The 22,299-nt window shown below is 43.6% G+C and overlaps 1 protein-coding gene across 4 annotated transcripts in view; it reads left to right on the top strand.

Annotated features, from left to right (window-relative positions):
• The window catches only part of LOC126416635 (uncharacterized), a 350,735-nt gene that overhangs the window by 322,722 nt on the left and 5,714 nt on the right, over nucleotides 1-22,299 (top strand). For all 4 annotated transcript variants that reach the window (XM_050084404.1, XM_050084425.1, XM_050084414.1 and 1 more), the window contains exon 4: nucleotides 12,288-12,576. In XM_050084404.1, the coding sequence (XP_049940361.1) occupies nucleotides 12,288-12,576 (289 nt within the window). The remainder of the gene's footprint in view (nucleotides 1-12,287; nucleotides 12,577-22,299) is intronic.

Consider the following 22,299-nt stretch of genomic DNA (forward strand, 5'->3'; position numbering starts at 1 on the left):
AGAGGAGGTTTAAACACTGAATCTTTCACATAACCCGACAGAAAGAAATTGCATGGGGTTAAGTCGGGAGAGCGTGGAGGCCATGACATGAATTGCTGATCATGATCTCCACGACGACCGATCAATGGGTTTTCCAATCTCCTGTTTAAGAAATGCCGATCATCATCATGATGGAAGTGCGGTGGAGCACCATCCTGTTGAAAGATGAAGTCGGCGCTGTCGGTTTCCAGTTGTGGCATGAGCCAATTTTCCAGCATGTCCAGATACACGTGTCTGTAACCGTTTCTTCGCTCACAGCAGGCCGACCCGTTGATTTCCCCTTACAGAGGCATCCAGAAGCTTTAAACTGCGCATACCATCGCCGAATGGAGTTAGCAATTGGTGGATCTTTGTTGAACTTCGTCCTGAATTGTCGTTGCACTGTTATGACTGACTGATATGAGTGCGTTTCAAGCACGACATACGCTTTCTCGGCTCCTGTCGCCATTTTGTCTCACTGCGGTCTCGAGCGCTCTGGCGGCTTCGGCCAAACAACACTTTATGAGTTTTTCTACGTATCTGTAGTGTGTCGTGACCGTATGTCAATGAATGGAGTTACAGTGAATTTATGAAATCGCTTCAATCATTTGTAATAGCCCTGTAGTTGTTAGATGCCCTCCTGAGAGATACCGTGCCAAATTCTGTCCAATTGGCGCGTAGAATATAGAAATTCAGAGTTGATTGGAGGGCCCTGCACATAATGCCCACAACATTCTCAACGTGATTGAACAGCGTGTCCTGAATACAGTATGAAGAGTTTATCATGGGGCAAGTGACATCACACTAACCCCTACCGGGAGCTCACCTGTAGTGTAGTTACTAAATGAAGGTACTAAATGCTAATAGTGAAGTCCCTTCATTTGGACAGCGCTCGATATTAATGTATTCAGACCTTCTTGAATTATTTGAAATTGAGGAGCCAGATTTTTAATTCCTCTTTTCCACGGCATGAGAGGTAATTAATGGGGACTTCAATCATTGTAGACATGTGTAAACGTACTTTTTGTCGGCATAGCGCATCGGATTCGGAGTCTTCAGATGTGTGGATTTATTTTCCATCTCCATCAAATGATACTGGCTTTCGGACGTGTATGCTGCTGGAATACTGAGACAAATATCTTCCAACAAACTTTCTCCCGTGCGGCTTTGTCGCGTGTAGCGCCAGGGTTTGGCGGTGACATGCAACGGCGACACGATCAGTTCTCTGGCAGCAGAATTAAGAGTCTACGGGCGATCTTTCAAGGCAGCGGCCCCTAAAGTGAGCAATCCGGTAGCGGCACTGAACCGAATTTTAAGATGGCAGAGGACAGATTTGCAGCGTAAAATTAAGTTTCCTAATTGAATTGGCTGAACCTCTTATCGTGGCTAAGCTTTATATTCTCATGCATCTGCAGTCATTACCTCAACATCTTTTCGGAGGGAGTTCATCGCTTCCCTCACAGATTATCAGTCAGAATTAAGTGTTCTGTACGTGGCGGCGTTTGGCCAATTGCAGCAGTTTCCCACAAGGACTGCCATAAACTGCTAACAGCGTGCAGATAAAGGTCACCCCCCCTGCGGGTCCGGGGATTAGAATAGGCCCGAGGTATTCCTGCCTGTCGTAAGAGGCGACTAAAAGGAGTCCATCCCCCTCACGGGGGTCGTTAGCGCCTGCGTCCGGAGACGGACGGTTTCACGACCTATAATCGTGGTCTTTTTGGTTTTTCACTTCTCGTTTCTTCCTTACCTTTGTTGGTTCCTTTCTTTGCTCTTCTCCACTTCACTGTCTTCCTTACTCTTTCCCTTGCCTTCTCATTGCCTTTTTCTCCTTGCCTTCTCATTGCCTCCTTCTCCTTGCTTTCTCATTGCCTTCTTCTCCTTGCCTTCTCTGGTCTCCGCCTCGGCGTTTGAGACAGTCTGTCCTCTTTCTCCCTCTCTTCTTTTTCCTCTTCTTTCTTCCTCCCTGTGCGTGTCTGAAGGCCGACCCACGCGTTCGCACGCGTAGCCGGTGACGGGGTAACGCGTAAGTCCCCGCCCTGGGTAGACATGTAAGGCACGCGCGTACCCCCTGGTAAAGGCCAGGCCCGGGGAGGGGTGATTGCCTGAGCTGATACCTTCTGACCATGCCGATTGGTCCCTCCGTCTGTTTCTCGGGAGGTGTGACCTGAGGTGTAAACATTCACCTAAGGCGGGAGTGCCCTCTGAGAGGGTCCCCACAAGGAAGGAGCGCGCCATCGGAGACGCTGGCAATCATGGGGGATTCCTCCGCAATGGATTCTACTCCATCGCTTTCGACTTCGACCCACAAACGGAAACGTGACCAGCCAACAGCGACAAAAGTACTACCGCCTGTCCCACAGTTCCTCGTAGTTTCTCGATCTGAGGACGGAAAGGATTTTTCCTCTGTCAACCCTTTCGTTATTCAGAAGGGCGTCGATGCCATAGCCGGATCTGTCAAATCTTGTACCAAGTTGCGTAACGGTACCTTATTACTAGAAACTGAGAGTGCCTTTCAGGCACAAAAACTGCTTCGGGCCACACTCTTGTACACGTTCCCTGTCCGGGTGGAGGCCCACCGCACTTTGAATTCGTCTCGTGGTGTAGTCTATAGTAGCTCTCTCGACGGATTGACTGACGAGGAGCTTCAATCTTTCCTCACTGAGCAGGGCGTGACGGCTGTCCATCGGGTCATGAAAAAGGTCAACAATGACCTTGTACCGACCCGGACACTTTTCTTAACCTTCGATAGTGTTAAGCTGCCATCGCGCATCAAGGCGGGCTACGAGGTTATTTCTGTTCGCCCCTATGTCCCGACACCTACGCGCTGCTACCAGTGTCAGCGTTTCAATCACACTCGACAGTCTTGCTCCAATGCGGCTAAATGTGTCACTTGTGGCAGGGATGCCCATGAGGGTGACTGTCCACCTCCGTCTCCTCGTTGTGTGAACTGTCAGGGTGACCATGCCGCATCCTCCCGCGACTGTCCTGTCTATAAGGAAGAACGCTGTATCCAGGAAATTCGAGTCAAAGAGAAAGTGTCCACCTCGGCTGCTCGCAAGCTATTGGCTAGTAGGAAGCCCACGCTGCTCCCAGCGGGGAAATACAGCACTGTCCTCGCCTCTCCTCGGACTACCCGGGAGGTAGCAACCCAGACATGCGATCTGACCTTCAGCACCACGGTCGTCCGTTCGGCCAGTGCTAAGATCGCGCGGTCGACGTCTCCTCTTCCTCCCATCACCCCACAGACACCAGCCACTTCCTCAGCTTCTGCTCAGTCGAAGACCCCGAAGTCAGATGCACGGGCCTTCAAGAAGGAACCATCCCGTGCAGACTTCCTCCGTCCCTCGACTTCCCAGCCTTCGACCGGTACTTCCACCAAACGTCCTTCTAAAAAGGCGCATAGGAAGCACAGTTCTCCTTCTCCGCCGCGGCCCCTTTCTTCTCCTGCGCCACCCAGCGGTTGCCGCCCCAGGCCGTTATCCGTTTCGCCTGGCCGCACCGCTGGTAGCCGAACATCTGGCCGTTCACCGGCGGAGGAAGCTCCCCCTCCCGGCCATCCTCCCGAGATGGCCGATGACCCTATAGACCCCATGGACGATGACTGTCCGGCTCCTGCTAGCGGCGGCAGTGCTCGCTCGAAGCCAGGCCCTAAGCGGCCTTCGAGGTGACCCCTTCTCTCATCTTCCTTTTCTTACGATGGCACTTATTAACTGGAATATTCGCAGCATTCGCTCCAACCGAGAGGACTTGAAGTTGCTGCTCCGCTTGCATCGTCCGCTCGTCGTAGCCCTCCAGGAAACGAAGCTACGCCCATGCGATCAAATTGCCTTGGCACACTACACCTCCGTGCGTTTTGACCTACCCCCTGTGGTAGGTATCCCAGCTCATGGAGGGGTTATGTTGCTGGTCCGGGATGATATTTACTACGATCCCATCACGTTGCACACCGGCCTGCAGGCAGTTGCCATCCGCATTACTCTCCCCACTTTTACGTTTTCCTTTTGTACCGTTTACGCTCCATCGTCATCTGCCGTTACCAGGGCAGACATGACGCAACTTATTGCTCAGCTACCTGCACCATTTTTGTTAACTGGAGACTTCAATGCCCACCATCCTCTTTGGGGCTCTCCAGCATCCTGCCTGAGGGGCTCCTTGTTAGCAGATCTTTTCAACCAGCTCAATCTTGTCTGCCTCAATACTGGCGCCCCTACTTTTCTTTCGGACACATCTCATACCTATTCCCATTTAGACCTCTCTATATGTACTCCCCAACTTGCACGCCGGTTTGAGTGGTATGCACTTGCTGATACATATTCGAGCGACCACTTCCCGTGTGTTATCCATCTCCTGCAGCATACTCCCTCTCCGTGCTCCTCTCGTTGGACCATCTCCAAGGCAGACTGGGGGCTCTTCTCTTCCAGGGCGACCTTTCAGGATCAAACCTTCACAAGCTGCGATCGTCAGGTCGCACACCTCACGGAAGTCATTCTCGCTGCTGCTGAATATTCCATCCCTCACCCTCCTTCTTCTCCACGTCGCGTACCGGTCCCCTGGTGGACCGCAGCATGTGGAGACGCTTTACGTGCTCGTCGACGTGCTTTACGCACCTTTAAACGCCACCCTACAGTGGCGAATTGTATTAATTATAAACGATTACGTGCTCAGTGTCGTCGTATTATTAAAGAAAGCAAGAAAGCCAGCTGGGCTGCTTTCACAAGCACCTTCAACAGTTCTACTCCTTCTTCTGTTGTCTGGGGTAGCCTGCGCCGGCTATCTGGCACTAAGGTCCACTCCCCAGTTTCTGGCTTGAAGGTCGCGAATGAAGTCCTTGTGGCCCCTGAGGCTGTCTCCAATGCCTTCGGCCGCTTTTTCGCCGAGGTTTCGAGCTCCGCTCATTACCACCCTGCCTTCCTCCCCCGCAAACAGGCAGAGGAGGCTAGGCCACCTGACTTCCGCTCCTCGAATTGTGAAAGTTATAATGCCCCATTCACCATGCGGGAACTCGAAAACGCACTTGGCCGATCACGGTCCTCCGCTCCAGGGCCTGATTCTATTCATATTCAGATGCTGAAGAACCTTTCTCCTGCGGGTAAAGGTTTTCTTCTTCGTACATACAATCGCATCTGGATTGAGGGACATGTTCCCGCATGCTGGCGCGAGTCTATTGTTGTCCCGATTCCTAAGCCGGGGAAGGACAAGCACTTGCCTTCCAGTTATCGACCTATCTCGCTTACCAGCTGTGTCTGTAAAGTGATGGAGCGAATGGTTAACTCTCGATTGGTTTGGCTGCTCGAGTCTCGACGCCTACTTACCAATGTACAATGTGGATTTCGAAGGCGCCGTTCTGCTGTTGACCATCTGGTTACCTTGTCGACCTTCATTATGAATAACTTCTTGCGGAAGCGCCCGACCGCGGCTGTGTTCTTTGATTTGGAGAAGGCTTACGACACCTGTTGGAAGGCGGGCATCCTCCGCACCATGCATACATGGGGCCTTCGCGGTCGCCTCCCTCTTTTTATTCGTTCCTTTTTAATGGATCGACAGTTCAGGGTACGTGTGGGTTCTGTCCTGTCCGACACCTTTCGCCAGGAGAATGGGGTGCCACAGGGCTCAGTTTTGAGCGTCGCTCTCTTCGCCATCGCGATCAATCCAATAATGGATTGCCTCCCAGCTGATGTATCAGGCTCCCTTTTCGTGGACGATTTTACCATCTATTGCAGCGCGCAGTGTACACGTGTCCTGGAGCGCTGTCTTCAGCGTTCTCTTGACCGTCTTTACTCCTGGAGTGTCGCCAATGGCTTCCGTTTTTCTGCCGAGAAGACGGTCTGTATTAACTTCTGGCGCTACAAAGAGTTTCTCCCACCGTCCTTACGACTCGGTCCCGTTGCTCTCCCACTCGTGGAGACAATCAAATTTTTAGGCCTTACCTTTGACAGGAAACTTAGCTGGTCTCCACATGTGTCATATTTGGCCGCCCGTTGTACCCGTTCTTTAAATGTCCTCCGTGTTCTGAGTGGTATGTCGTGGGGAGCCGATCGAACCGTCCTACTTCGTCTATATCGGTCGATCGTCCGCTCCAAGCTGGATTATGGGAGCTTCGTATACTCCTCTGCACGGCCATCCATCTTACGCCGCCTCAACTCCATACAACATCGGGGTTTACGACTTGCGATCGGAGCGTTTTATACTAGTCCCGTAGAGAGTCTTCATGCTGACGCTGGCGAATTGCCACTCACCTACCGGCGCGATATACTGCTTTGTCGGTATGCCTGTCGGCTACTGTCAATGCCCGACCATCCGTCTTATCGTTCCTTTTTTGACGACTCTCTTGACCGTCAATACGGGTTGTATGTCTCTGCCTTGCTACCCCCTGGAGTTCGCTTTCGTCGCCTCCTTCAACACCTTCATCTTTCACTCCCTGCAACCTTTCGAGTGGGCGAGAGCCGCACGCCACCTTGGCTCCAGGCTCAGGTCCGCGTTCACCTCGACCTCAGCTCGCTCCCAAAAGAGGTCACCCCCGGTTCGGTCTACCACTCCCGTTTCTTGGAACTTCGTTCGAAGTTCAACAACATGACGTTCATTTATACAGATGGCTCTAAGACCAATGACGGGGTCGGGTGTTCCTTTATTGTCGGGGCACAAAGTTTCCAATACCGGCTCCATGGCCATTGTTCGGTCTTCACAGCTGAGCTCTTTGCCCTCTACCAGGCTGTTCTTTACATCTGCCGCCACCGACATTCTGCTTATGTCATCTGCTCAGATTCCCTGAGCGCCATCCAGAGCCTCAGTGATCCGTATCCGGTTCACCCTTTCGTACACCGGATCCAACGCTCTCTTCAGCAGCTGGTGGACGTCGGTACGCCGGTTAGCTTTATGTGGGTTCCTGGCCATGTCGGTATCCCTGGGAACGAAGCTGCAGATGCCGCGGCCAAGGCTGCGGTCCTCCAGCCTCGGACAGCTTCTTGTTGTGTCCCTTCGTCCGATTTTAGCAGGGTCATTTGTCGGCGCGTTGTGTCGCTGTGGCATGCCGATTGGGCTGCACTTACCGACAACAAGCTTCGGGCCTTAAAACCTCTTCCCGTGGCTTGGACGTCCTCCTCACGCCCTTCTCGGCGGGAGGAGGTCGTTTTAGCAAGGTTAAGAATTGGACACTGCCGGTTCAGCCATCGCCATCTGCTGACGGCTGCGCCGGCGCCGTTCTGCCCATGTGGGCACTTGCTGACGGTTAGGCACATTTTAATGTCCTGTCCAGATCTTAACACACTGCGCCTCGATCTTAACCTGCCTAATACTTTAGATGCCATTTTAGCGGATGACCCACGAGCAGCTGCTCGTGTTCTTTGTTTTATCAATTTGACAAACCTCGCTAAGGACATTTGATGGTGTTTTTTAATCCTATGCCTGTCAGTCTGTCTTTTATTGTGTTTTCCCTTTTAGTTGTTGTTGTCAACTTGTGCCTCGCGGTGCATTCTTAGAGTAGTCAGGGCGCTAATGACCATTGAAGTTGTGCGCCCGAAAACCACAAAAAAAAAAAAAAAAAAAAAAAAAAAAGATAAAGGTCACGGCAAAAAATGTCTTTTTTTTTCAGTTATAACATTTTTGGGATGTAGCCCTTCTATATTTACATCTTACGCATATGTGAGACTGTTTGTTCGTACTGTGGCAACTTGTGACGACGACGACGACGACGACGATAAAGGACAGACTACGACAAAGCGCGAAGGTAACAAACCTGTTGTTTTAGAGAGAGAGAGAGAGAGAGAGAGAGAGAGAGAGAGAGAGAGAGAGAGAGAGAGAGAGAGAGAGAGAGAGGGGGGGGGGGGATGAGGGGAAATCTTGGTAACAGCTGACCAATCATTATTCTATCGTGTCACGCGCGAACGACATTCACTTGGGAGATACTAGGGTAGCGTGCGCTAGCTTACATGCCGCTAGCAGTATTTTTATTCAGACGTCGTGCCTTAACCCTTTAATGATAAAAATTTATTTTACATGCATTTGAAAAATAAAACGTCAAAAACTAGCTTTGTTTGTGATAAATAACATTTCCACAACCAAAAAAAATTTGAGGTTGATCGATTTTGAAAATTGGTGAAGTGGGACGTGGTTATACCACGAACCTAACTAGATCCATGTTGTCATGTGAACCTAGGGTTTTCAGAATTATGTTGTTAATTTTCGATTTAATCAGGATGGCAATAATGAAAAACAGTATAAAACTCATTTATCCTCATGATAATGATGTATCACACACACGCTTTTAACATAACACTGAAGATGGCTATGACACATCACACAACGTTCTCTACATTCTATGAGATTTTCTAGGGCTTATATTAGCCACTACATTCACATTACTTACAAATCAACAGAATTACTGAGGTGTGAAGTAATGTCTCAAAACAATATCCATAATGTATAAGAAGACAAAAGTTAGTTGCTTTAGATATTCTCTGAATGCAAAAGATGATTTGATCTGATTTCGAAAAAAAGGGGCACTGTGTCACCTATAAACGCACGCCGCCCGTTTGATCGCTCACAACCTTAAGTATGTCCACTCCATGGTCCTAGTAGCCTTCTCAAAGAACAGGGAGTATCTCGCTATGTGATACCAGTAGATAACACCAGATACATACGTCCCAACGCTCAAGACTGGGTATAACCACAAGAAGGTTAAGGGGGACGTAACGGAAAATGTAAACATTTTAAAAAATCATTACAACCATATTTATTAATGTACAGATCTAAAATTTTGCAGGTGTAAAGCAAAAGAGCTGTGTTTTAACGGAAAAATATAATAAAATATGCAGGTTTAATGTTTTGCCTGAAATACGAATTTTTAATTTTTTATTGTCTTTTTTAAAAAAGCCGTAACTCAAATTCTAGTCATGCAATTAATCTGAAAGGTTATAAGACCACAGAACTTCAGTTATTAATTTATGATACAAATTGTATCATCAACAAAGTTTTTAATTTTGAACATCCAAAATTAACTTTTTTTTCTACATACAATCATCTAAAAGTCAGAACGTAATTGCAGGATTTCATATTTTTCAGTTCTAGGGAGACAGCAACACGTTGCGAACAGTTCCTGAAAATTTCATAGCTTTAGTGCAATATACTTTTTGATAAAAGACTTCTAATAACGTACAAAATTTAAAATGTAGAAAATGCGGTTCAAAGATTTTCTTCTCATACTTCTACATGTAAGAACCTTACCTCAATTTTAAGAGCCTCCACACTGATCCTCCTCATCCTCCAGGTTTATCTTCTCTTCGAACGTGCCTGGCGTTTATTTTCAGGTAAGGCACTGATCTGTTACCGTTCTTGACCCTGCTCTTGTCGGTGGCGTAAAATACTTTGGTTCTAAACACACCACATCTATACCAGCTCTCTTCAGCACTTCAATTCTGCCATTATTTCCGTTATTGTAACATAAAACTGCGTCATAGAGACCTATTTTGAGTACTTCAAGCCCACAGAATGTCCTTTTAAATTATTGGACTTTTCATTTGCATTTTGTGTCTTTCTGTGAAGACACTTTGTCAACAAATCAGGGTGTGCAAGAAACCTAAATGTGGGCTTAATTGCATTCATAACAGATTCTGGTAATCAGTGTTCATGTGAATACATCTCATTTGTATTGTTGAACTTACCAATCGTCTGTCGGGCATAGATTGTGCATTGGTGTTTGGTCAAAATGTGGAAAAAAATTGCCTACGCAGCACATCTCATTGCCTCTAAATTACGTGTGTTTTTCCTGATAGCTCTCCCATAAAGTAACTGAAGACAACCAATTTCTTTCAGAGTAAACTTGCCTTTTTATCCTAGTCCTTTCCCATCCTTAAGTATTTCACCTTTCTTGTCTTTCAGCAAGCGACGAAGCCTACCACCAAGCCACTTTTGGATGTAGCCAACACATTCCAACTTTTCTATTTTTGTATTGTACGGATTTTTATCTGTTACAGCTTTATACGAAGAGGAGTTTCCATCACCAAGGTATTTAGTATATCTAACACCATACTGGTCCAAAGATCTGGAGAGCATCCTCACAACTGCAGCAGCCTCCATGCCCCCTCTATTTTTAGAGCATGCTACTGCATGCTTTTCGTGCCACATTTTCTCACTGTCTTCATTGTTGAGCATTTTCCTTGTTGCACACTGGTGGCGGTATTTAGGCATAATTTCTACATCTAAAACTTTACACGAGTCAATACCAATAACAGATGCAACTCCATACAGAGATATGTGACCCCTTTTCATCCAGGTCCCAACTACAGACATACATAGGTCAGTAACATTTGTAGCAGATTCACTGTCATGAATATCTACCTCAGGATCTATTTCTTTTTGGTTTATTTCCACCAATTCCTCCACTACTTTCTTCATAGAAACTTTGGTAGTATTGCATACATCATCAGACATTTATTTATTTATTTTTTGAAACCTTGCACAAGGTGGAGGTATGTTCAGAAAACCACACAATAAATTACTTCCTTCCCTGCCCTGTCCAAGGCATCTCGGAGCATATGCTAACCTAAAATTGCTTTCATAGGTACGAATGTCAGTTTTTTTGGAGGAAGAAAATGAAAATTCATAGCCACATCTTAAGCTATTCCCACTCTTCTTTCTTCAACAACAATCATGCATTCCATATTTACAGCTAATACATGAACATGAAAACTTTTATAGCCTGGCAGAGGTGGTCTAAATCAAAAAGTCTGAATCAAGTGGAATCCATATCAACATCATTCACGCACCTGTACAGTTCTCCTGACCCAAGTTTCGCTGCTGATGCTGAGAGCTGATTTTTTTCATTTGGAGCTGCTTCCTCTTATTTGTTGGTAAACTAATTTCCATGAAATCTCCGTTTCCTAAACACAGTTTTTCCACCAACCATTATGCATAAATCTTGTCCTCCATGTAAAGGTTTGCGGATACAACCTTCCACCTACTAATATATATGTTAGTATTGTCAAAACGTAAATAAACAACATGTAAGAAAGTTTCAGGCGAAGATTGAGATGTCAGCCAGTGATATCAATGTCAGCCAGTGATATCAATGTCAGCAAAAGATATGGAAAGAAAATAGCCTTCACACTGACAAAAATTCCACTGAAGCAAGCACTTTCCCAAATGTCGGAAAAGGTGGGAGTGGTTGCCAGTGTAGAGTTAATCAGTTTAACAATTTAAAGGTATTTCTAAAGCTGCTACCACGATAAAATTCACACACTACAAAAATTAAACTATGTAGATCAAGAAAATAATACTTCCGAAAAATCGATTTTTTGGACCAAAATCCATTACATCCCCCTTAATACGACCGAGAATATACGCTTCCGCCTGAAGGGATTATATTTCCAGCCCTTCTAGATTCTTCATCGCTTCATCCATCACTGGAAACACCACTATTCCCTATATTAAAGTACCTGTAGATTTTTTTGATGCCACCATTTCCGTTAGTCGTGTTAGGAAGGATAGATGAAGGTAAAAGTATGCATTTTTGGTTGTACTAAATATTTTCTAAAAAAACTTGCAGCAATATTGTATCAAGTACACATGCAACACATAGTTAGACATCTTGGTAACATTGTGTAAAAGTTTGTGCCACCCATTTATTATTTGATGAGTAATAAAAGTTTCCGTCAAAAGTGATTATGCGTACTGTTACCCCATGCTGTGGCAAGAGTACACTAATACCCGAAAATAAATATCAGAGTTCTGGCTAAAGCTGACTTGGCATGAAGTATCTCCTGAACACACAGAAAGGATGGATGGCGTCGTAATTCTCAACCATACAAATATTTCACAAACCGCACTGCCTATTCCAACATTCCCTGTTGCTGAGCGTAACGCTGTAGGTAGAAAGAGCTCACTCATGAATCTTCCATCTTAAATTAGACGGTGTGATGCAAAAGGCTACTATTTTGGAGCCAAAATCTAAGAATGAGCTCACGCTATCATTGATATTGCCTGTCTTGCGCATGGACTACTCAGTTTGTATATTTTGCTCATTTTTTTCGTAGTTCCACACAACTTTTTCCTGTTTTCTCGATTGATCTGTGTTCAGTTTTTCAAGGCTTATCGACTGTGCCAACTTGTAACTAAATCAGAGGGGGGTGCGATGGGAAGGTTCCCTTGTGAGAAATATATAGTTGCCTCGCCAAAATCAGATCTCACACAACAAGGCAGGCATCACATAGTTGATTATTTTGATGAGAGAGTATTTTATGCTGAGATGATAATAGACCAACTGCCTTTCTGTGCAGCCTCTCGGAGTGCAAGCCCATCGAGAATGGGGAGGCGCGGTTGCTGCCTGAGGAGGAGTTCCTGCTGGTGAAGTGCGGCAAGGTGATGGTGAACGCGCACGTCGTGGTCGCCGAGACGGAAGCTGTGCGCAGGCGCTTGGACGCGCAGCAGGAGCAGGCTGCCCCGGGCCTCAGCGTGTTGCTACTCGGCATAGACTCCATGTCGCGGCTCAGCCTCTTCCGCACCATGCCGCACACGGTCGAGCTGCTGCAGCGCCGTGGCTGGGTCGAGTACAAAGGCTACAACAAGGTGCGCTCACTGCCGGTACTGGAATAATGATTGGGTTCGTCACATTAGGCACCGACAACATTATTATCATCATAATTTTATTATTATTATTATACTGATGGCCTACGTGATTGGTGCCTTCGGATACAGAATATACACTCTAAGACAAAGAAAAAGTGGCGGGGGGGGGGGGGGGGGGCGGCGAGACCATGAAGGAATTACTCAGTTATCTGAGCGGGAACGAAATCAGTAGATACGATATGCATGTGCAGACAAACAAATGATTACAATTTCAGAACAATTGGATGATTTATTCAAGAGAAGAGAAGTACACTACTGGCCATTAAAATTGCTACACCAAGATGAAATGCAGATGATAAACGAGTATTCATTGGACAAATATATTATACTGACTTGTGATTATACATTTTCACGCAATTTGGATGCATAGATCCTAAGAAATCAGTACCCAGAACAACCACCTCTGTCCGTAATAAAGGCCTCGATATGCCTGGGCATTGAGTCAAACAGAGCTTGGATGGGGTGTACAGCTACAGCTGCCCATGCAGCTTCGACACAATACCACAGTTCATCAAGAGTAGTGACTGGCGTATTGTGACAAGCCAGTTGTTCGGCCACCACTGACTAGACGTTTTCAGTTGGTGAGAGATCTGGAGAATGTGCTGGCCAGGGCAGCAGTCGAATATTTTCTGCATCCAGAAAGGCCCGTACAGGACCTGCAACATGCGGTCGTGCATTATCCTGCTGAAATGTAGGATTTCGCAGCGATCGAAAGAAGGGTAGAGCCACGGGTCGTAACACATCTGAAATGTAATGTCCACTGTTCAAAGTGCCGTCAATGCAAACAAGAGGTGACAGAGACGTGTAACCAATGGCACACCATACCTTCACGCTGGGTGATACGCCAGTATGGCGATGACAAATACACGCTTCCAATGTGCGTTCACCGCGATATCGCCAAACACGGATGCGACCATCATGGTGCTGTAAACAGAACCTGGATTCATCCGAAAAAATGAGATTTTGCCATTCGTGCACCCAGGTTTGTCACTGAGTACACCATTGCAGGTGGTCCTGTCTGTGATGCAGCGTCAAGGGTAACCGCAGCCATGATCTCTGAGCTGATAGTCCATGCTGCTGCAAACATCGTCGAACTGTTGGTGCAGATGGTTGTTGTCTTGCAAACGTCCCCATCTGTTGACTCAGGGATCGAGATGTGGCTGCACGATCCGTTACAGCCATGCGGTTGGGATGCCTGTCATCTGAACTGCTAGTGATACAAGGCCGTTGGGATCCAGCACGGCGTTCCATATTACCCTCCTGAACTCACAGATTCCATATTCTGCTAACAGTCATTGGATCTCTACCAAAGCGAGCAGCAATGGCGCGATACGGTAAACCGCAATCACGATAGGCTACAATCTGACCTTTATCAGAGTCAGGAACATGATGGTACGCATTTCTCCTCCTTACACAGAGGCATCACAACAACGTTTCACCAGGCAACGCCGGTGAACTGCTGTTTGTGTATGAGAAATTGGTTGGAAACTTTCCTCATGTCAGCACGTTGTAGGTGTCGCTACCGGTGCCAACCTTGTGTGAATGCCCTGAAAAGTTAATCATTGGCATATCACAGCATCTTCTTCCTGTTGGTTAAATTTCGCGTCTGTAGCATGTCATGTTCATGGTGTAGCAATTTTAATGGCCAGTAGTGTAGTTTCTCGAATTGAGTAAGTCAGTAACACGTTGGCGTACCTTTGTCTCTTACAAAAGCAATTATTCAGCTTGGTGTTGATATACAAAGTTGTTTGAATTCCTCCTGAGGGATATTGTGCCAAATTCTGTCCAGTTGGCACGATAGATCTTCAGTATCCTGAGTTGGACAGAGGGCCTTGCCTGTAATGCTCCAAACTTTCTCAGTTGGGGAGAGATCCGGTGACATTGCTGACCAAGGTAGGATTTGTCAAGTGCTAAGATAAGCAGTAAAAACTCTTGCCATGTACGGGCTGTCATTAACTTCCTGAAATGTAAGCCCAGGATGGATTGCCATGAAGCGCAACAAAATGGGGCATAGAATATTGTCAATGTATTACTCTGCTGTAAAGGTGTATTGGATGACGACCAAATAGATCCTGCTATGAAGAGAACTGGCATCCCAGACCATCACTCTTGGTTATTAGGCCACATGTCGGATGATAGTTAGGTTGGCAACACACATGCTGTCTGGAAATCTCCAGATACATCTTCTACCTGGAATGTCATTAACTATAGTAGAATTGGTTTCAGTGTCAAGTCCCAATTCAAAGGGAGCCCTGATGATAGACAAAGATGTGTCTGATGATGACCTGGACAGCGGTGGTATCCCAACCTTACTGTTGCTTGCCATATAGTCTGACAACCAGGAGTGATGCTCTGGGGTGCAATTTCTTTTCACAGTAGGACCCTTTTGGTTGTCATCTGTGACACCCTCACAGCACATTGGTACAACTATGATATTATGTGCCCTAGTGTGTTGCTCTTCATGGCAAGCCACCCTGGGCCTACATTTTTCTTGGAGTGTAGTACACAAAGCTGCCAACTTTCCAACCCTGACAGTGGCTCTGACCCTGCTTGTTATAAACTAAAGCTGAATTTGGATGACAGGTATGGTTACATTGTTTTGTGCCATGTCAACTCCGTGCCAAAGTTCATCAATCATGGCTAGAGGCTGGTGGCATGTAGGTCTCTCAGCAACCTGTGAAGAGTTGTTTTCAGAGGTTGAGAGAGAGGTGGAAAACATGCAGGTCAGGGCAATGCACACACTCCATATCAAGCTGCAGGAATTGCAACTCCAAAACCATTCATCAGTGATGAAAATACCTGTTACTGGAAAATGTTGTGCTGAAGCCATGAACATGGACTGTGGGGTAGTGGCAAAATGTCATTTGTCAGATGGTTCTTGGTTCACATTATTTTCAAATTGCGGACCAGTTTATGTCTGACCTATGCCGTCCTAAAATTACAATGCAAACTGCTTGCTGGCAAGAGTAAAATGTGGTGGCGTTTCAGTGATGATCTGGGCAGCCATATCATGGTATTACATGGCCCATGTGTACTCCTCAGGGTTGCATTACTGCTAAGGAATATGTGATTTTTTGGCTGTTTAGGTCCATAATGTGGTAGAATGTTTGTGCCCCGATGGTGATGCTGTGTTCATAGTCGACAGGCCCCCTATTCACATAGCTTACATCACCCACAATTGCTTTTGTGAGCACGAGGATGAACTGTTGCAGACTCCTGGCCACCACAGTCACCATGTCTCAATATTATGAACCTTTGTGGGTGCTTTTAGAGAATAGGGTCCATGGGTGCTATTCATCTCCATCATTGTCACATGAACTAGCAATCATTTTGCAGGAAAAATGGTATAAGGGTCCCTTGAAAATCATGCAGGACATGTGTATATCTGTTCCAGGAAGACTGGAAGCTGTCTTGAATGCTGATTGGTTACCTGCATCATGTTAGATATGGTAATGTGTTGTGTGTATGACATTCCCATATTTTTGTCCACTGCTATTGGTCAGGACAGCAAGGGGACCATAAAGTCTTGGATTATCTTATTAGAAAGATAATGTCACAGAGACTTTAAAAGATAGGGCCCTGGCACCAGCCTTAATATGTCAGAAATGAAACACCTGCTGTCTAAATTACAAGTAATGTGAACTAGAGGCAATTGTCTTGTGTACACAGTTGCATCCCCACACCATCACTCCCAGTGCTGGATGTGTACGAAGGTAATGAATGCTATGTGGTAATGTTTGTTCTTATTGGTGCCTCCAGACAAAAACACCCATCATGATGCTGTAGAGACAACAAAGATTCATCTCAAAAGACTCTGTTGCCATTCGTGTGACAAGGGCTGCAATTGGGTGCACCAGTATTGGCTAGTCTCTCTCTGTTGCAGCATCAAGGGAAGCCATGACAATATGTTGCTCATTGTGTGGTCGTGTTAAGATCCTGCATAATGAACAATATGGCCTTCCCGAGGTCATTGGTTACATACCTGCAGGACAGTCACTGGATCCTGATGTCTGCTAGCAATGGAATCGTAAAGTGCATTGTGGATAGTCCATGAGCCTGTTGCAATCTAATTCAGACATGAGCTGTTAGATCTTTCTTCTTCTACTTAGGAGAGGCATAACAATACTTTCAGCCAGCCGTTTCTTTACTGTTATGGAAAACAGCCATAGGTTTTTCCTATTTTTAATGTTTACTGTAAGTTAGCTAAAACCTGCTCAACTCCCTTCACTGCCCTGTTACAGGGCCAAGTGACCACAGAGCCTTTGTTTTGTTCTTGTTCCCAATGTGCATCTGCTGACGTTTCTAATGTTTGCCACGAGTCTATTTATCAGAGATAATATTGGCAGGAATATTTATAATATCGGAGACATCTTTTATTCTACCCATGTTGAAGTGAATAGTTTTCAAACTTAAAATCTGCCTGGCAATCCATGCTAAATCTTCAATTACGGAACATTCCCATAGGGGATGATATAGTGTGCAGATTTCACCACAGTCACAGCTGGTCATTGCTATACTTGGCACATAATGTGCTGCCTGAAGCCTTTCAGTTACACCAGGAAGAAATGGTAATGTTCTCCTTCCTGAGACAGAAAATTTTACATCTGTTACCATTCTGTAAATATGAAATATTAAATTCCTTATAAATCTTAATTTTGACCAACAGGAAGCGTGTAACTACTTCATTTCCTGGTCTTTCTTTGTTGATCTCATTTCTTTGGTCCATGTTGTGTGATATTTCTTATTTTTTCCACCTTTCAACTGTTGATGCTTGTGTAAAGTTATGAGCGGAAACAGACAGCAAAAGGTTACATGGTTTCTCCCCATGTATCCACATATCGTTAGTAGCCCGGTCCAGAGTTTGTCTTGGTCCTGCACACAGTTTTAATCTGCCAGGAAATTTCATATCAGTACACACTCCGCTGCAGAGTGAAAATCTCATTCACCTGTAAAGATGTTACTTTTGATTGTCTTACAGGGTTACTGCAGATATTCATTTATACTATAATATCAGTTGGTCACTAAGAATTTAAATATTGCTTTCTTGAATGCAGACAATGTTCTTATTTCTTTTAGCTGAGTTCAAAGTTTGTTGTACAAAACAGTAGCCTGAATGTTGATTTGTTTTTGTGTTACAGCCTTGTTTACTCTTTTTTATGTGGATTTCATTGCACATCCTTGTATTGTAGGAATGAAGATCTGAGATGGTTTTATAATTATCAATGTGCATTTTTATATTAACAACACTTTTTTTATATAGAGGCATGGTAAGGGTAGAATATTCAGCTGTTGAAATAACTGTTTGGAAGGTGTTAGCCTTGTATTGTTTGAAAACATTCTAACAGCTCGTTCTTGTAAGGTGAAGATGGTTTTTCATGTTTGCCTTATTATGACCCCAATGGGTTAGGCCATAGGTGATAGCAGAATGGATGTAAGCAAAATAGACAGTTCTGCTACACTCTCTACTACACACAGTACTAATTATGCGTAATGCAAGGCAAGCAGAGCTTAACTTGTTAGGGAGGTAGAGAATGTGGGCTTTCCAGTCTAAATTTTCATCAATTTGCACATCTAAGAATTTTGTGGCAGCTATCCTTTCAATTTGTTTATTTTGAATTTTGAGGTTCACACCATGATGAGACTGTTTTCCTGTAATGCATATAATTAGTTTTTGAAATATTTAAGGTTAGCCTGTTCAGTTCAAGCCAGTTTTGTATGTATTCCAAAACTACGATTGCAGATGTTGGCAATACCCTATTTATGCCTGTAACAACAACATTTGTGTCATCAGCAAACAAAGTTACGTGTGGTCCTAGAATGCTGCCCTGAGGTACTCCAATTGGTACAGTCTGCATGTCCGATCTGTACACAATGCTTTGGTTTTTATTGTTTGAGGAGGTAATTTCTGTACCTGTTTTCTATTGTGGAGATATGACTGAAACCACTTTAATGCAACTCCCCGTATACCTATAGCTTCTAGTTTGTCTAGCAAGATATCATGATCAACAGCATCGAATGCCTTCAATAAGTCAAAGTTTATTCCTACTGTACTATTATTTCTGCCAAGTCCTATTACAATGTTTTCAACGAATTGGGTAATTGCTGTTTCTGTACTCGTGCCTTTGCAAAAACCATGTTGGTTTATAGACAAGAGACTGAATTTTTTGAGGTAGTTTGTAATTATATTTTTCAGGACAGTCTCTGTTATTTTTGAAAATGCAGATAACAGAGCTATTCGTCTAGAGTTTCCCACTTCATATATATTACCCTTTTTATACAGCGGTTTAATTTTTGAAGTTTTTAATCTTTGTGGGAACGCTCCTTCTGTTAATGATATGTTTATGATATGTGAGAGTGGTTCTGCTATTACACTAGCACATTTAATTATGACTGAACCTGGTACCTCATCAGTTCCAGAGGACATTTTATTCTTCATTGTTGTTGGTGTTGGTGTTGTTTTTTTTTTTTTTTTTTTTTTTTTAAATCTTAAGAACTTCTAATTTATTTGTGGGACATAGCAATATTGAATTATCACTTTGCTCTCTTTGAACTGTGGTACTACTATTTCCAGCAAAATTTTTACTCAGATTGACTGGAGTGTTTATGAAATAGTCATTTATGTAATTTACTAGAGTACCATTTCTGAGTAACACACCATGATTCATCTTTTAATACAATGTCATATTGCTTTTTAACACTTTTGTTTGTTTCCTTTTTTGCTATATTCCATATTGCTTTCGACGTGTTTGCTGTCCCTGTGATTACTTAGTCATTGTGCACTGTCTTGGCTATTTTAATTACCTTCTTATAAATTTTCTTATATGTCTTAACATATTCTGCGAAGTGTTCATCTTGGTTGGCTTTTCTCAGTTGATTGAGAAGTTCTGTCTTTTGACTGGATACTCTGACAGCAGGTGTTATCCACTGTCTGCTGTTTCTTGGCATGACATTAATTCTTGTCAATTTCTTTGGAAAACGCATCTCAAACATGGACATGAAAGTATTATAAAATGCATTGAATGATTCATCAGTTGATGATTTTGAGTATACATCTTCCCAGGTTTCTTTTGCTAATGATTGAATAAAAATATTAACCTTTTCTGGGTGGAAGTGCCTTTTATATTCCCTCTTGTATTGAACCACCTCAGGTACAGAAGAATGTATGCGTGTTACTAGTGTGTGGTGGTCTGAAAGACCTAAGTTTGTGTTTTGTGCCTCAGTAACATCATTTTTGATATTTGTAAAGATATTATCTAACAGGGACGAAGATGACTAATTATTCTAGTGGGGTCCGTGAATTTCTAGTGGGGTCCGTGAATAGTGGTTTCATGTGAAAGATGTTTAGGATACTCAAAAGCTGTCCTTTTTCTTCATTTTCAATTAACAGGTTGATGTTAAAATCCCCACATAGTAACAAGTTCACTTCATTGTTATATAAAATGATTAGCACTGCTTCCAAATTTTTAAGAAATATGTTTTTTTTTTTATACTTGAAAAAAGAGACAGCATTGGTCGTATATTTTTACTATTGCAAAATCGATTTTCTGTCACTGAGTGACCATCTTCAGTGCTAGAAGTTAAAATTTTTTTTCACATTACGATCAGAGAGTACAACATAGAAAATCACAATTACATCTGCATATGAACATAACACTTGTTAGAAACAAACCTATATTGTATAACTTAAATTGGGATGCACTTTTGTCACTAAACTTACGGCAATCACGTAGACTGACGTCGCTGTTTACCTGCACTTGTTCAGCAGACCTCGGTGTGACGGGGCTTGACACGCCCTCTATGTGACATGTGTCACGTGAAGACTTAGTGTTATTGGTTTTGCAAATTATTAACACTAAATAACTCTTGTACTTTTGTGAATGGTGTAGTAATTCAAATTTAAAATGTGCGTACAACACATAGCAGACGCAGGAGAATATCTAAAATACATTGGCATATTGTTTTTTATAAACTATAAAACATAAAATAGAGCGATGATAAGTTGTTAGAGTGCAGAACATATACAAAGCAAAAGATAATGCCAAAGAATAATAAATGAACAACATAAAAAGAGGCGCAACACAGGTCTTTCTTAAAAAACGTAACACCCACCATCTGGCGTGGGAAGTCAAAAGTACAACGTTCGTAATTTATGTAACAAGCGTTAATACCAAGGAGTCAATATATAAAAAATAATAACGTTAATACCAAGGAGTCAAATATATAAAAAAAAAATAATCACAGTACGAAACTGCCGTTACTTAATAATTAAAATGCCGTGCAAATGTAAGATGCGAACAAGTAGTATACATCAATCATCGAGAAACCATCATGAGGAAGGACAAGTAATAGTGTCACTTATACCAAAATGTACATTGTACTTTAGAGAAATTAAACATAGACTATGCATGATATCCAGCACTTATTCAAATAGCAAAAGAATTGTTAACATACATTAAAAATAATTACGTAAAGTGATAACCGGTTTGTATTACTTTGTGTCAACGCCTACGAGATGTCGACTGTCGTAAAATTATGTTCAGTAGGCGTCCATAAGTTCTGTAAATTACAGAACAAAAAAGAAAGAAGCATCATTTAAAAAACCGAAATTAGTAATGTTATTAAAACAAACTGAAAACATGTGTGTCAATGTGTTGAGATAGTTGAAATAGCGGCCATTGTACGTGTTCTCGTAGCGACTATGACTGAGGCGTTGTATATAAGGGATAACAAGCAGCTGACAATGAATTGCAAATTGTGATAAATGACCACAAGTTGAATTTATTTCATAGTAAATGGATTTTTTGCTATGACATAGGTACATGTTGTTGTAGTTTGCGAATCTTCAGGGATGCAGAAACGGCTGGTTTAGGTATCTGAATGTTTGAAGTAGCATTTTCTGACGCAGAGTTGTCACTTAGTGTACTTTGGACATCATATCGGTTTTTTTAAAAGGAATTGGTGAATTTGGTAACTCTCTGGTGTTACCAGTATCACATTTCCACTCCGACATTGTGTTTTTGGCTGTTTTTATGACGGGCTCAATTTTTCGTACCGTAAATTGAGCTCTCTTTCGCATAAAATGCATATGACTCCATTTTTGCCACCTCTGTCATAGTTAGTGGTGGTGGTGGTAGTAGTAGTAGTAGCAGTAGCAGTAGTAGTAGCAGTAGCAGTAGCAGTAGCAGCAGCAGCAGCAGCTGCTGCTGCAGCTGCTTTATTCATCTGTAGATATCTTTTTACAGGGATATAGGACATGTCAAAGTATTTACAAATTTAGAGCAATTTAAAATAAGTAATTCGTACACACATATATTTACAGACTTCTAGTTAAAGACAATCATTAGATTTACTCCTGGTGTACAATACAATACAAATAACTTATTAAATATGTAATGCCACATTGTTCCCTCATGTCTCACTATCAGTCACTGCACAGACTATACATACACACACACATTGTTTCATAAGACCACACACACACACACACACACACACACACACACACACACACACAGGTGATCTCTGGGTCATTTTCTGTACTGCAACTTTCCATCCATTTGCTATCCTGAAAAACTGAGTCAGCATCCCTCCATAATGAGTCAGATGATGAGCTCAGAAAGAGGAAGAGGTGTTAGTATTGTGCTATGCATAGTGGAGGTAAGT

This window comes from Schistocerca serialis, chromosome 1 (genome assembly GCF_023864345.2).
Source record: "Schistocerca serialis cubense isolate TAMUIC-IGC-003099 chromosome 1, iqSchSeri2.2, whole genome shotgun sequence".
NCBI classification, from domain to species: Eukaryota; Metazoa; Arthropoda; class Insecta; order Orthoptera; family Acrididae; genus Schistocerca; species Schistocerca serialis.